Source organism: Eleginops maclovinus, chromosome 24, assembly GCF_036324505.1.
Source record: "Eleginops maclovinus isolate JMC-PN-2008 ecotype Puerto Natales chromosome 24, JC_Emac_rtc_rv5, whole genome shotgun sequence".
Taxonomy (NCBI): Eukaryota; Metazoa; Chordata; class Actinopteri; order Perciformes; family Eleginopidae; genus Eleginops; species Eleginops maclovinus.
The window spans coordinates 7,049,492-7,062,833 of record NC_086372.1 but is presented as its reverse complement, the minus strand read 5'-3'; the positions used below and the strand labels follow the sequence as shown (position 1 = coordinate 7,062,833).

At 40.8% G+C, this 13,342-nt stretch overlaps 1 protein-coding gene across 3 annotated transcripts in view; it reads left to right on the top strand.

Moving 5' to 3' along the window:
- Positions 1-13,342, top strand: part of LOC134860929 (rho GTPase-activating protein 6-like) — a 52,682-nt gene that overhangs the window by 15,845 nt on the left and 23,495 nt on the right. The window contains exon 1 of one of the 3 annotated variants that reach the window (XM_063877809.1): positions 6,032-6,411. The exons of the other annotated variants lie outside the window; for them this stretch is intronic. Within the exon in view, the coding sequence (XP_063733879.1) occupies positions 6,370-6,411 (42 nt within the window). The 5' untranslated portion in view covers positions 6,032-6,369. Of the gene's footprint in view, positions 1-6,031; positions 6,412-13,342 lie in introns of those variants that run through there. 3 annotated transcript variants of the gene reach the window in all.

Here is a 13,342-nt window from a genome sequence, read left to right as displayed (position 1 = left end):
CAACAACACAAGCTCATCATAATATATGCCTCACATGTGGGCAAGCACAAAGAAATACACACATACTTGTTATTGTGCTGTCCGACACAGCTGGCAAGCTTAGACTCCATGGCAACTGTTGTGGCAGAAAACATTAAGGAGGCGTGGGAGGTGTGTGTGTGTGTGTGTGTGTGTGTGTGTGTGTGTGTCTTAAGGTGGAGGAGCTGGAGCTGTACGACAAGGTATCTGTATGTGAAACAGACCTCATTATGCAGACAACAAGGCTAGTTACTTTCTCTTAGAATATGATCAAAACGATTACATTTTTCCAGGAATCACATCATTTATGTTTCAATACTTTTATTTTAAAGCATAATTTTCCAAGAAGAAAAAAATATTTTCATGATAAATAAAACAAAATAAATACAAAATAAAAATGTAAAATGCATTTAAAAACAATTAACTGCAACAAATAATACAACATATTTAACATGACATAAAGAAATAATGATTTATATGATAAATACACATTTTGTTTGAATAAATTAAACATTTAAAGTATATTTTTACAATTTACATGGATATATCGCTTTTGGAAAATCAATCTATCACTGTGGGATGATTGGATATATAAAGAAATGCAAGAAAAGGACCAGAATAGACCCTCTCTCGCTGGGTTTCAGGCTTTAAACCACCTGACGCAAATGGAAAATCTCCCTAGCATCAATAAGGGATTCTGAGGAGGAAAGCTGCCAGCCGACCAGTCATGCTGACAGAGTGCCTGGCGGGAAGATGGAGCAATAGCTAAAGGGGTGGGAGGTCAGATCACCACATGGACGGCGAGACGGAAAGATGAGGCCAGACACATAAACATGATACACAGATGAGGGGGAAACACATAGGCACTGTTTTTTTCTTACTTTGATACAACGTCACTCCAGTCTGGTGATGAAAACACACAGGCTCTGAGGTATGCATGCTGACATTATTTATCGTTTATTTGGTAGGGACCAATACAATATACATTGACAGACTGAAAACAGCTATCATAGTGTTTATAGCGAATACTAGTTTGCGACATGAATAACACACACACAGAAACATATGCTGGTACTATGGGGTAGAAAATGTAAGCACTTAAGTCAGACTAGTTTCATATTTGTATACATATATATCATGCTCTGAATTAAGAGTTTTAACAAGACCAAAACCAAAACCTTTGCTTGGAAAATAAACACGGTTCTCCGTCTACTTAAAAAGCAATTCATCTGACGTCAACTTGAAAGTGCTCTCTCAGTTGGTGCATTCATGCCCCACACAGAAACGCCAAGCCAACGACAGGAAAGGACCCAAAGTAGAACAAAAGCATTTGTATAATATGAATGACTGTTGACATTTGATAGCGAGCGGTTCCTCATGTTTGGAGAGCTTGGTGTAACAAAATGGGCAATCAGCAGATGGACAATAAGAAAGTTTGTATAAGAGTTGGCACATTTTTTTCTTCTGCTAAATCAGATTCCTACGCCACCGCTAGGTTTCAATCATTTTCTCCTCAACAGCTACGAAAATAGATGATGTGAGATTACTCTTTGGACAAACGACAGAGGCAGAATTGTTGTTTCTTCACATGCTTCCTCAAATAAGATTATTTCTAAATGCGGTTTTGAATAAATTCTTCCAATCCCATGTGGCACAGTCACTTTTAGATATCTGTCCTTTGGATGTTGATGAAGGTTCTCCAAATGTATGATGTTACAAGGAGCTTCCTGAGACTGTGTCTGAGTAAAACAAACTTGTGACACTCAGACTTGTCACACAGCTTCCTTTTTACTTGTGCAAACCGTTTTTATCCAAATTGCAACCAGAAATTGCCCCTTTTTACTTCAAAATATCCACATTCCTCCTGCAAACACAGTTCTCTATCATGCAATGTCAGGTCAGGTCCAAGTATTTCTACTCCACACATGCTCTAATGGAGGTGCTATGGAGATCAAAGCCATATAGCTGGAAGACTACCCGAAATTCTTCACTTCCACCCCCCTATCTCCCCCTCCTCTCTGTCTATTGGCCCTCAGGACAGAGTATGGAGATTTAGGACAACTGGGTTGGCCTGTTGATAGAAGCGTCCAGATTGAAGCCAGACCCGGCTGTCGTCACGTTGTGCGTGTGTGTGTGTGTGTGTGTGTGTGTGTGTCGTGTAGATGATTAGCTCCTTTAAAAAAAAAAACTGATTTTCTCTTGAGGTAGATCAAAAAACGTTGACAAGAAATAATTCCTTATTTATTTGTTTGTGTGTTTCTGTGTTTACCTCCCAAGTGAAGGAGTGCAGCACTGTCTCTCTCTTTCCCACACACACACACACACACACACACACACACACACACACACACACACACACACACACACACACACACACACACACACACACACACACACACACACACACACACACACATTCCCCAGTTCTGAGGTCATCCCCCAAAGCTGCTTTGTGCAGCTCCTGCTGTAAATTCGTTTATGTGTGCCCAGTTTTTACCATTCCTCCCCACCCTCTCCCCTTTTGCTCATTTTCTTTTCTCTTATCCCCATTCTACGGGCTGTGTTGTGAAACGGAGGTCATAGTTCATCGTCTGAAGAGAGAGAGATAAAACACTACGAGTCAATAAGGAAAACACTCCATAGTTGTACTCTTTTGTCCTCTTCATCAAGTGCACAGTTGTCATTTGCTGATGTTAACTTGATGTTTATTATTTATTTCACCTGAATTGGATCAACTTTATCTGATGAGTTGGATCACATATAACAAAATGAGTCCTTTTTAAGACCTTTTTGCACAAAATACAATTATAGAACCTGAAAATGTACATAATTGGGCCCCTTTAATAAGCTTTTGTAAAATTGATTTTACAGTAAGTACGGGAAGTCAATGATAGTACCTCGAAATTATTTCCCGAAAATACTTTGAGCAACTATTTGGAAACATGTATTAGGACACATGTCCAGAATAACCTCTCTGACCGACTGTAATGACTCACCGTTTTTTACCCAGCATCCTCTGGGAGCAAGGCGAGCTTGTGAATGATGCAACACATGCAAACACTTCGATCTGGGCTTTGCGACATGTATTTTATGAGTGTTTATTAAACAGATTGAAAGGCCCCGCAGGATTTTTTTCTCTGTCATTTACTGGTGCGTCTTCAAGCACTTTAACAGAATACTTTCCGCCACAATGGGAGTGATTTCACAACTCAGGCATCTGGCCTCTGGAAGGAGGGTGCTGCAACCTCCCGACGGGACGATGTAACATTAGCAGCCCGCCTGTATTAAGAACTTCTGGAATTAAAGGCTGGCCCCATGTATAAAATAATTGGAAACATTTGCAATTGTAGGAAGTGTGGGTACAAATAGTTTTAAATAGATGAGGTTATTAAGGATCACAGAGAGAAAAATATTATTCAAATCACTTTATTTACTCGTCACTGTCTCTTTTGTTGCCTAAACTCTGTGATGCTTCTCCTCCAGATCAACACTATAAGAGCAGGCATGTGATATATCAGCACAATCGGGCCGCGCCAAATTCAACAGTGGAAAATCCTGAGCGTGCTTTGAAATTGATATATGATCACACAGGGCCTCATTTCAGCGTCATTTTAACAAATGCAAGATGATATGAGAAGTGATGGCCAGTTGAAGGAACGTGGTGTTTGGCTTTAAAACCGTTCAATCGTGTTGTAACGTGCAAGTAGTAGCTTGTACCGGCCAACATGCGAGTAAACACACGTCGTCTTCTCCTCTCTTCTCCTTCTCAAGCAGCCTTTCCTCCCACTCCCATCGGCTCTGTGTATTGTGTGTGTCAGCCATGCTCATACTGGGACAATTGAAATACCATTTTAGGAGACAAAGGGTCTCCAACAGGACCTTAAAACACAGCTTCCAACCTCACGACTGCACTTCAGTCAGGGTTTTTGCTGAAAAATCCTACTTTCCTCTTTTTCCTTCCTTCTATGTTCCCTCCACTTTGTCCCCAAGAGATGGGCTGTATTAAAATCACTTTTTATAGGACTATATTATTCCGGGAAACATCAACAACATAATTATGTAACTTGACAATAGTTAATCAATTGTATTTGTGTTGGCGGATTGGTTTTTTGCTGATATTTCTAAAACTAAATGTGTCAGCAACTTGGCTAGGATCAGTAAAGTCAAGGGGACACCAATAAGTGACGTACGAACCTGAGACCATAGCGCTTGTAAAGTTGGTCAACTGTCCCTGTTATTGAAAAGTTGCCTCAAATGTCAGTTTTATAGCAAAAGTTTACAATAATATTGTATGATTCCTTCCAATATTATTGCAAATCTGCTGTTAGCTATCCTACTAAGTTCAAATATACTGACAAAACACTTACCATTATGAAACAGACTAACTCTATTTCTACATTATCAGTGTCACAAATAAACAGGAACCTCACATTAGAAGTTATCTTACCCGGAATAAAATGCATGCAACTGAAGAGAGCAGCATAAAGGATGAATGGCTCCACCTTCCGTCCTTATTTCCTTCACTCTAAAGACAAACGTCAAGCAACTTTATACAACACCTCGAATGTTTGACCAACCTCATTTAGATCTGATAAGCAGTCAGCCATTCAAAGATCTGTTCTCTGCAAGAACAGGTTTTTTTTGTTGCCGGTATCTTTATAACACTGCCTGGTTGTGATGATGCCTGTGTGAGATACACACTTACAGAGTCACCTGGTTTATTGGTGAGTCTGTGCTCTGTTGTTATCTCGAGATTTCACAGCAAAGACAGTGTTCCTCTTAAGTCCCCAGCATTCTTCAAATGGCTACGGCGCTATCTGATAAGCAGGGAGGAATTCAATGTATTTTTCGTACACTTACTTACTCACTCACATGTACTGTTAAATTAGAGAAAGAGCCTATATTCTTCAGCCACTGATAAGTCCTGTTGTGCTCTTTTTTGTTTTTGCATGCTTCGGTTTTAAGATTGAAGATTTTCCAATGCTGGTTCCACATTAAGCATCACACAAACCCACACATCCTTCCCCCCCTGCTGCGAAAAATCTCCCAGTGGTGGACTGGGCTTTTATGTTCGCCCTTAAGAACATATTTCAGAAGGGTATTGCCCATAAATAAAACTGACCATAAATGACTTTTACAATGGAAGCAAGTGATCACAGTTTTCTTTTGCGGTTTGTCCAGTAAATTCCCTCCACTGTGATTTATTTGTTCCCGTAATAAGGCCTACAGCAAGCCATTAGTCACAGTTGCAATAAATGTTGTATCTCTCGGATATCAACTTTCCTCAAGATAAATTGGTTTGCTTTTACCTTGTTTCTCAGCTCATTTCCAGGAATAATGAATTTATTAATTTATTATGTCGTATTTAAAGCTATGACTTGCAGAATAACAGATCATATACTATGTAATTCCCTCCTCACACACAGCAAATATGGAGTTTACAGAGGGAATCTTATCAACTCTTTCTGGGGAGCTCCATTGGATGTTCACTGACTGTTGTTGATTATCAAAAGCTCCTTCCACTAATCCTCCTCCTCTAGTGCCTCGCCCATCCCCCTCTGCCTCTCTAATATTCAGTGATAAATACTTTAAATATGCAGCCAACATGCATAATACATGTATATTGGGAAATAATTACAAGATATGTCATGTTGGCAATAATCCATGCTGCATGAAAACATAAAAAGAAACATAACATGCACTTGAATCGTTAAAAGTCACTATTTGTGACACAAAACTATAAATAAATACAATTATTATTATGCATTTACTTAGTTTATTTGCCAGGAGACATTCACTCATGCTTTTATAGTTATTTTATATATGTTTTATTTTAGTTGAACATTATTAATCAACTAATAAAACACACTCTCAATACGTGTTTAGTAATTAACTATAGTTGCCATGACTTCCTGTGCGTAAAACATACAACCCTAACCAAATGCAGTTATATTTTGAAAATCTCTAGCGGAAGTTGTAACGCTAAGTTGTGTCGCTGACCTAAGACTCTCTGCCTCTACTCGCTGGGCTCAGCATCTGTCTTCAGCAGAGTCCACGGAGCGCGCAGTATGGATCCGTTACGCATCACGCACTATGGTGTCCTTTCTGACACAGTTGGTTTTCTGACACGCGCTTCTGACTGGTGTAAAGACGTCATCTGTTAAAAAGCTGCAGCGACTTGCAGAGGGGAAAAGATTGTCTTGAATGTAGAGGAAGAAGAGGAGACTTCTGTTTTTCTATGCTCTGCTCAGACGCGCTCACACTCTTTTTCGGACTTATTTTCTAACGGGATATCATTTGTTGCATCTCCATTTCTGGTCGTTTACTATATGTGGATACTTATCCGGCACCATGGGAGACTCCGTGTTCCTCGACAGGCAAAATTCCTATCTTGTAAGTACTCGGGTTAATTGGCTATAAATACATTATTAAGATTCTGACGCGTGACGATAACGCGGCTTGAAGTCTCACATCTACTGTTGTAAGCGCGTGCTCGTGTATTGTGTATCTGTGTGCGTGCTTAGTAGGAACAGAGAGTGAGATATGTTTATTTCCTGGATGAAAATAACTTTTTGCATATTGCAATTAAATCTTTATACTTAAAAAGTGCCATTGCAGAACTTTTTTATGTATTCAAATAAATAAACTTACATTTAGGATATGCAAGAAAATCCTTTTAACTTTAAGGCTTCAAACAAATAAAAAGTATGTACCGGAATGACTCAGTGACAGCATTTTTCAAACTGAGTGAAGAAAAAGGGGCCTCTGCATGCAAAAGCTTCCTGTGATGGAGCTTTCTAATTGACATCTGGTGCATGTGAACACACAAGACCACACACGTTTCCTGATTCGAAGAGGTGACTTCAACTCTGAAAACAACTCAGCTGAGACACAGAGCTACAGGTGTTGTTGCTCTGTGGCCACATGAGGGCAAAACACACAGAAATGGGTCAAGGCCATGAGGAGCGATGGGAACTGCAACTTGAAAATGAAGCCCTCAGCATTTTGGAGCTCACATTTGGCAGATTGGCAGAACAGGTTCATCTCAAATGTGGGAATCGAGTTGTGTCGTAGATTCAAACGTGCACACATGCTAGTGTTTTATCATCCGCCCCCTCTTCCCTCCTTGTGTTTCCATCTCTCCCCCTTCTCCTCCTCTCCGGTGGTGAGGAATCCTCTGCCGACTGCTCCAGCGGTCTGTCTCCTCTTTATGAGCAATGTTTCTGTGGCTGGAAGCCCTCATAAAGCTGCGAGCATTGATTGGAAAACAATACAGTTGTCTTTGGCTCGGCTGGCAGCATGCTGTGGTTTGGACTCTGGGCTTTGTAGTGCGGCTGTGTGGTGTGAAAGCAGTCAGCACACTATGCCCACAGTAACTGCATCTAACATAGGCTTCAGTTCACTTTAAAAAAATTGTTCCTGATGCACTCCTTCACTGCTGTGTATGTCATTCCTCTGATGAAATAGGCTCATATTTGTTTATTCAAGTCTTTCTGTGAACTTGATAAATACATGATGGACAATATACACAAATCCTGTCAGAATGGGTAATCTGATTACACATAAACAAATGCAGGCTGTGGTGATTCCTGCCAGGACAGATAAATATTTCAGATTCTAGGTTACCAGACTCACAGGTATGATGAAAAACGACGAGACAGGAAGAAGCGAGAGAGATGCTTAACTGCCACTAGCGCTTTAATCCTCCCTTTGGGGTGGCCCTCCTTTTATTCCACTTGTAGTGACGTGTCAAGTATTCTGCTTGTGGCGTCAGAGCATTGTACTAATGGAGTACCGATTGATAGCTCTTCTCCCTTCTTGGAGGGAATTTGTTTTCCAGTGTTACGAGGATTATATGTGATACACAGGTAACTTTTTAAGTCAACGTAAGCAAGATTCCTCACATGTAGAGGTGCCGAAAAGAGGAACAAGTAATCACTAAATATCCTGCTTTGGAGCTGTGCAGGCTGAAGTTATATGCTGTACGGATATCACATAAACACATCTAACAATTACCAAAACAAGGAAGTATTCAAAGACAGAAGGATGGTGTAAGTGAGCTAATTCTAGAGAGGAGCCAGCTAACCCTGAGGCTGCAGCCAGTAGTCAAATAAAGTGTTGGTCATACTTCTACACTTCAAATGTTTATGCAGACTGTGCATTGATGACTGAATTGAGTAAATGTTTAGGAGTATCTGAGAGTCAAAAGATTTGCGATTGACTTTATAAAATAGATTAACTCCTCTCTGTAGTTGAGGAGTAAGAAGAACACAAAGAGCAAGACAAAGGAAGTATTGATGAGATGATTGATCCCTCTCCCCCTCTATCGCTTGTTCCTTCCTGTCTCTCATCACTTACCAAACAGCCATCCTTCAGCCATCCAGGGACCCTTTTCATCGAAAGTGCAGCTACCTGTTTAAACAAGCATCAAATCCCCTTCCTATTGTCTCCAATTGTTCCCCTCTTTGCAGATTCTCCCTACATTTACTTCAAATTTGTCTTCTTACCTCCCTGTCTTTCTCATAAAGCAAACATTTTACCAGACGCTGTCCTCCTCCTCCTCCTCCACTTACCTGCTGACCTTGTTCTAAGTCAGTAGGTGTGTTTGTTTTACTCCCCGGCCACTCCCAGTACAAACAGCTCGGCAGAAAAAAAGCCACCAAGCCTTTACTGATACGGCAAATTGAAAAGGAAGTAGATGAAGGAATAAATCATGACTGAGTTTTATCCGAAAGATAATTGCTTTTTTCCTTGATGCTCGAGAATGCACGTGAGTCAACCATCCATGCGGCTTCTTAGTCACCAGTACAGCGTGTTTATTTACATTGAGCTTTCCTAAGCACACTCCGACCCGAAGGGAGAACTTTGCAGGAGTGGACATTTTGTCAGATAAGAGGAATGCACACACAAAATGTAAAAATACAATTGGTTTTCACAGGCTTTCCTTTCATAATAGAGTTCAGGCTTGTTGACCCCTTATCACTCCCTGTGTTGTGCGACCGGGCCCTCTACATTCTTTAATCTGGCACTTGAAAAGGATTCCTGCTCTAATGTTGCATATGTGGCAGGAAAAACCCTCCTCACGTTCCTCAGCCGTCACTCCTGGCTCGTCATGACAACAACTTGTTTTTTTCTCTAGACCCTGTCAGGGAAAGGCACTTGTTTTATTATCAACAGCGAAAGAGAAGTCCGCCCTCCCTAAGACTTGTCTTTTTATGGAGATGGTCCGAAAGGCTGAGGGGGGGGGGGGAACAGAGTGGAGGAAACGCAGAGGAGAAAGTTCTGGCAAGATCTGATCCTCTGTTTGCCGAGGGAGACCAAAGGAAGGAGTCTTTCTCTGGGCCTGAACAAAAATATGTGATGTTTTAAGGAGTTTGATTTACAAGTTGGAGTGTTTGCCCTAGTTTCCTCCTTTTACTTCATGCTGAGGGGTTTCTTTTTTTCTGGGAATGTTAAAGGGAGTTGGTCAGCAGGTTCAGGAAAAGGTAAGATGTGTTTCCTGGCTGTTTGTATTGAAACCATGAGGGCATCACCATGTTGCTGTGTGACTTAGTACATCATAGTTTAGGGATTTTTAAAGAACCATAACAGCGTGTTCTCTCGGGTTTGCAGCAACTGGAACAAAGACAGAACTAATCAAACCGTGGGCACTAAGAGTTTTATAATCAACACAGCCACACTCGGACGCACATGAGTCACAACTAGATGCTTAATAATGAGAACAGATTGTGCCGCCTGCTGGAGAAATCCCTGCTCTTACTTTCAACACCTTAGACAGCTGTTGCACCCGTGGCTGACCTTTGCAACACCGCTACGGTAAAAACAAAACAAATTTCCTGTATATTTTCCTAACAAGAATAGTGAATAGCAGTCTTAGGATGATGAGCAGCGCTGGCATACATGAGGCTGCGGTGTAAATCAGCGAGCGTCTTTCTTGTCATCTATTATACTGCTTCGGGTAGTCTCTACAGGTGAAAGCGCTAATGAAAAGTGTTTGAGAGAAGGCCACATGTACAACTTTTTTTTGAATAATGCAGAAATTATGAGACGAAGACAGATTAAACCAGAAAACAAATTGTTGAACAAGCTTAGGGATGGATATTTTGTCGCCACAGCTAATTTGTAAGCTTAAAATTGCATTTATGATAAAATACTTTCAAGACCATTAATACATGAAAATTGACTCCTTTGGAAAGAGTGGAATAAACCCAGACGCTTGAATACAATTGCACTTCTCGGCTTCTTCTTTTGGGGACATTTATTGTTCAGCATAGCACTTTGCCTCACAGAATTGGACAACATCTACCATTACAACATAAAAAGAAAGCCTTGAAAAGTTGTGTTGACCAAATGTGAAGCTTGATTTGTGTAGCTTAGTCTCAAGAACAGGAAAACAGTTGAAAGAAATAAGCATGAAATGGGCTCTTTACAGTGAAGATTAACACATGGAGCTTTAAAAAACTCCCTGTAAGTCATTGTATTGGTGCTGATCACCAGTCATTAAAAGGAAGCCCGAAGGTTCCTGTGAGGAAAAACCTTTATCAGAAAGAGATGGACTGATATCATCAAGACAGACATACAAAAGCTGACAGGAAGCAGGAAGTGAAACTTCCAGTCTGGTGGCATCTTCAAGTCAGACAAGGAATTACACATTCTGGCTATGAATAATGCACGAGACACCCACACTACTTATACTGTGTGCATTCATGTGCCTGCTGTGCACATATTTGCATTTAATGTGTGTGTCCATGCATTTACCGTGTACGCAAGTTATAGAAGAAGTGTGACCCAGGTTCAAGGGTCCTTTGAGTAAGACTGGATTAGCTGATCCTATGGCTGCCGCTGGAATGTGGAGATCAACAAGTGTGTTGTGGCAGTGCACACACACACACATGCCAATTTCATCGTAATACACCCGCTATTTACCTTCCAGTCTATTACAGTCAGTTAATATACTCCTCTCGCTGGGAGTATAGTTAAAATTGGATTCCATGAAACCAGCGCAAGAGGGTAAAAAAAAAGAAGCAGGGTGGCATTGCATTTAGCTTCTTACGCCACATAAAGTAATAACAGAACAAAACTAGCACAATACGATAAAGGAAATGCTAGATCAATGGGAAATCCTCTGGGTACATTTTACTATCACTACTTGCACTGAGGCACATGGTGATAGTAAAATGATGAGTATGTAAACAGGAAACATGATGACCTGCACATGCTGAATGGTTGAGGAACGGATGAATGGCTGTCTGTCAAACAGTTGTAGCATTTTACTAAAGAAATGGTGATACTTGGTTTTGATTTTTCCATTTAGAGGAAAGTCAGAGGCACATGTCCCAAGAAGAAGTATCTGCTATAATTTAGTCGTTTCCCACGGTAACAATTCAGATTGTATTAAGAAAATGTGTACTTTGTTTTATTTTGTTGGTTGCAGTGATCAAAAGATGCAGTTTCTGTTTATTCCTTACAACGTTATTCCTTAGAACAGATGGATAAGGAGGGGGTGGGTTTCGACCAAAATCATATGTGTCCTTCGGGATCGACAAGTAGTTTTGCCTAAAGTTGGACTTTTTCGTTTTACTAGTGGATTTACATCAGTTTGGAACTTTACAAGCCTGGTAAAGTTGATTTTTTATCCACTCTGACGATCTTGTGAAAACAATGAAATGTAGTTCCTGGATAGCGCTTAGATGTTTTGTGTCAAGTTCACGCTCTGTGCCAAATAAAAAAATCAAGTGCAGTAGCTCAAGGGAAAAAAGCAAATCAATCAGAAGAGAAAAAAAGTTTTTTACACATTTACAGTCCCATGACTTGTTTCATTAGGCATAACAGTTGGACAGATTCAGGGAGTGTACGGAAATTATTAAGGGGGAGAAAGGGTCAAAAACGGGGAGGCAGCAAAGATCTGATGAGTAGATTATAAAGGATTTTGTTGCCATCATATATTAGTGCTGGTTCTTGTGCGATGTGGATCTAGTTTCCCAATAAATCCCACTGAACAACCGGAGAGAAACAGAGTGTGTGTTGTGTTTTGATTGCTTTCTCGGAGCAGTGCCAGTGGGAGGTGATAAGTAGTTTACCATGTTAATTAAACACCCCATTAGCACATATCAGCCTCTGTTTAAGTGTTTCACACCTAGTGATTAAAGTGTTTTTTACTGGCACGTATTCATAAACACACACGTTTCGGTCATTTGAAGGTTGAAGACCGTGGCACAGCAGCGCTGTGTTCATTCCTTTTCCACCAGGAAATCAATAATAGACCAGCTGACCCCACTACGACCTGCGTTCTACGTGCACAGAGGCGTGCACACACACATACACACACTCGGCTGTGCCACATCCACTGTGGAGGGAGAACAAAGCATCGCTGGGCAGTGGCGGGTGTGGCGTGGGTCTCCAGGAAGTCACACTTGGCTAAAACTTCCTGGACTAAAACGAGGCGGATGGTTGTTAACGCTGATTTAATTACTTCTGAAGGGTTTTCTCTCCTATTCATTGATCCATAGTGTTTGAATGGTTTTACATCACTTTGTTATTATCCGAGGATGGGTATTTCAACGTATGATACAGTTTGCTAATAATACTTCCGTACTTCTACTTAAGTAACATTTTGAATATGGGATTATAGCTTGAAAAGGAGTATTTTAAGATCATAGTATTACTACTTTTACCTTTAAGTTCTCCATACTTCTTCCCCCATTCAGATAACTTAAATTTCTTATAGATAAATCATTGAATTCCTTCCAAAAAGGTTCACATTTTCACTTGGATTGCCCCAAAATGTCACTTCCTGCAATAAGCAACCACATATTTGACCTTAATAGTGGAACCTTAATGGTAAAATGGGGAAACAGAGGCCCAGAGAGACGTCAATACGTGACAAAAGCCTTTGGACAGATGCAAGCCCTTGATGTGCATTTACGAGCGTCCACCATGAACAACATGCTGTGTAGCTGCTCAGCCATCAGTAGCCCCAGGGACTCGAGCCCGTGTCTCAGCCCGGTCATGGAAAACTCTGAATCCAGATCAGAAGCTAGAAAGTCAGTCCAGACTCCACTGTCTCGTGGTAAAGGAGCCCTGGGGTATAAAACCGACCCTGAGGGTCAAAAAGTAGACTGCACTGAATCACAGGGTCAGCTTTGGCCAGACATGAGTATCTTACATCCTATGTTAGCATGCTTCTTTATTGATAAATGTGCAAGGATTCATGTTTTCCTCCCTATTTTTCAAACGTAGTGCAATCTTCTGAACATATGTGTGGCTCGTGCGCATGCATCGCAATTTACTTGTGCCTAAGAGCTGCCATGTGTCTCATAAAGTG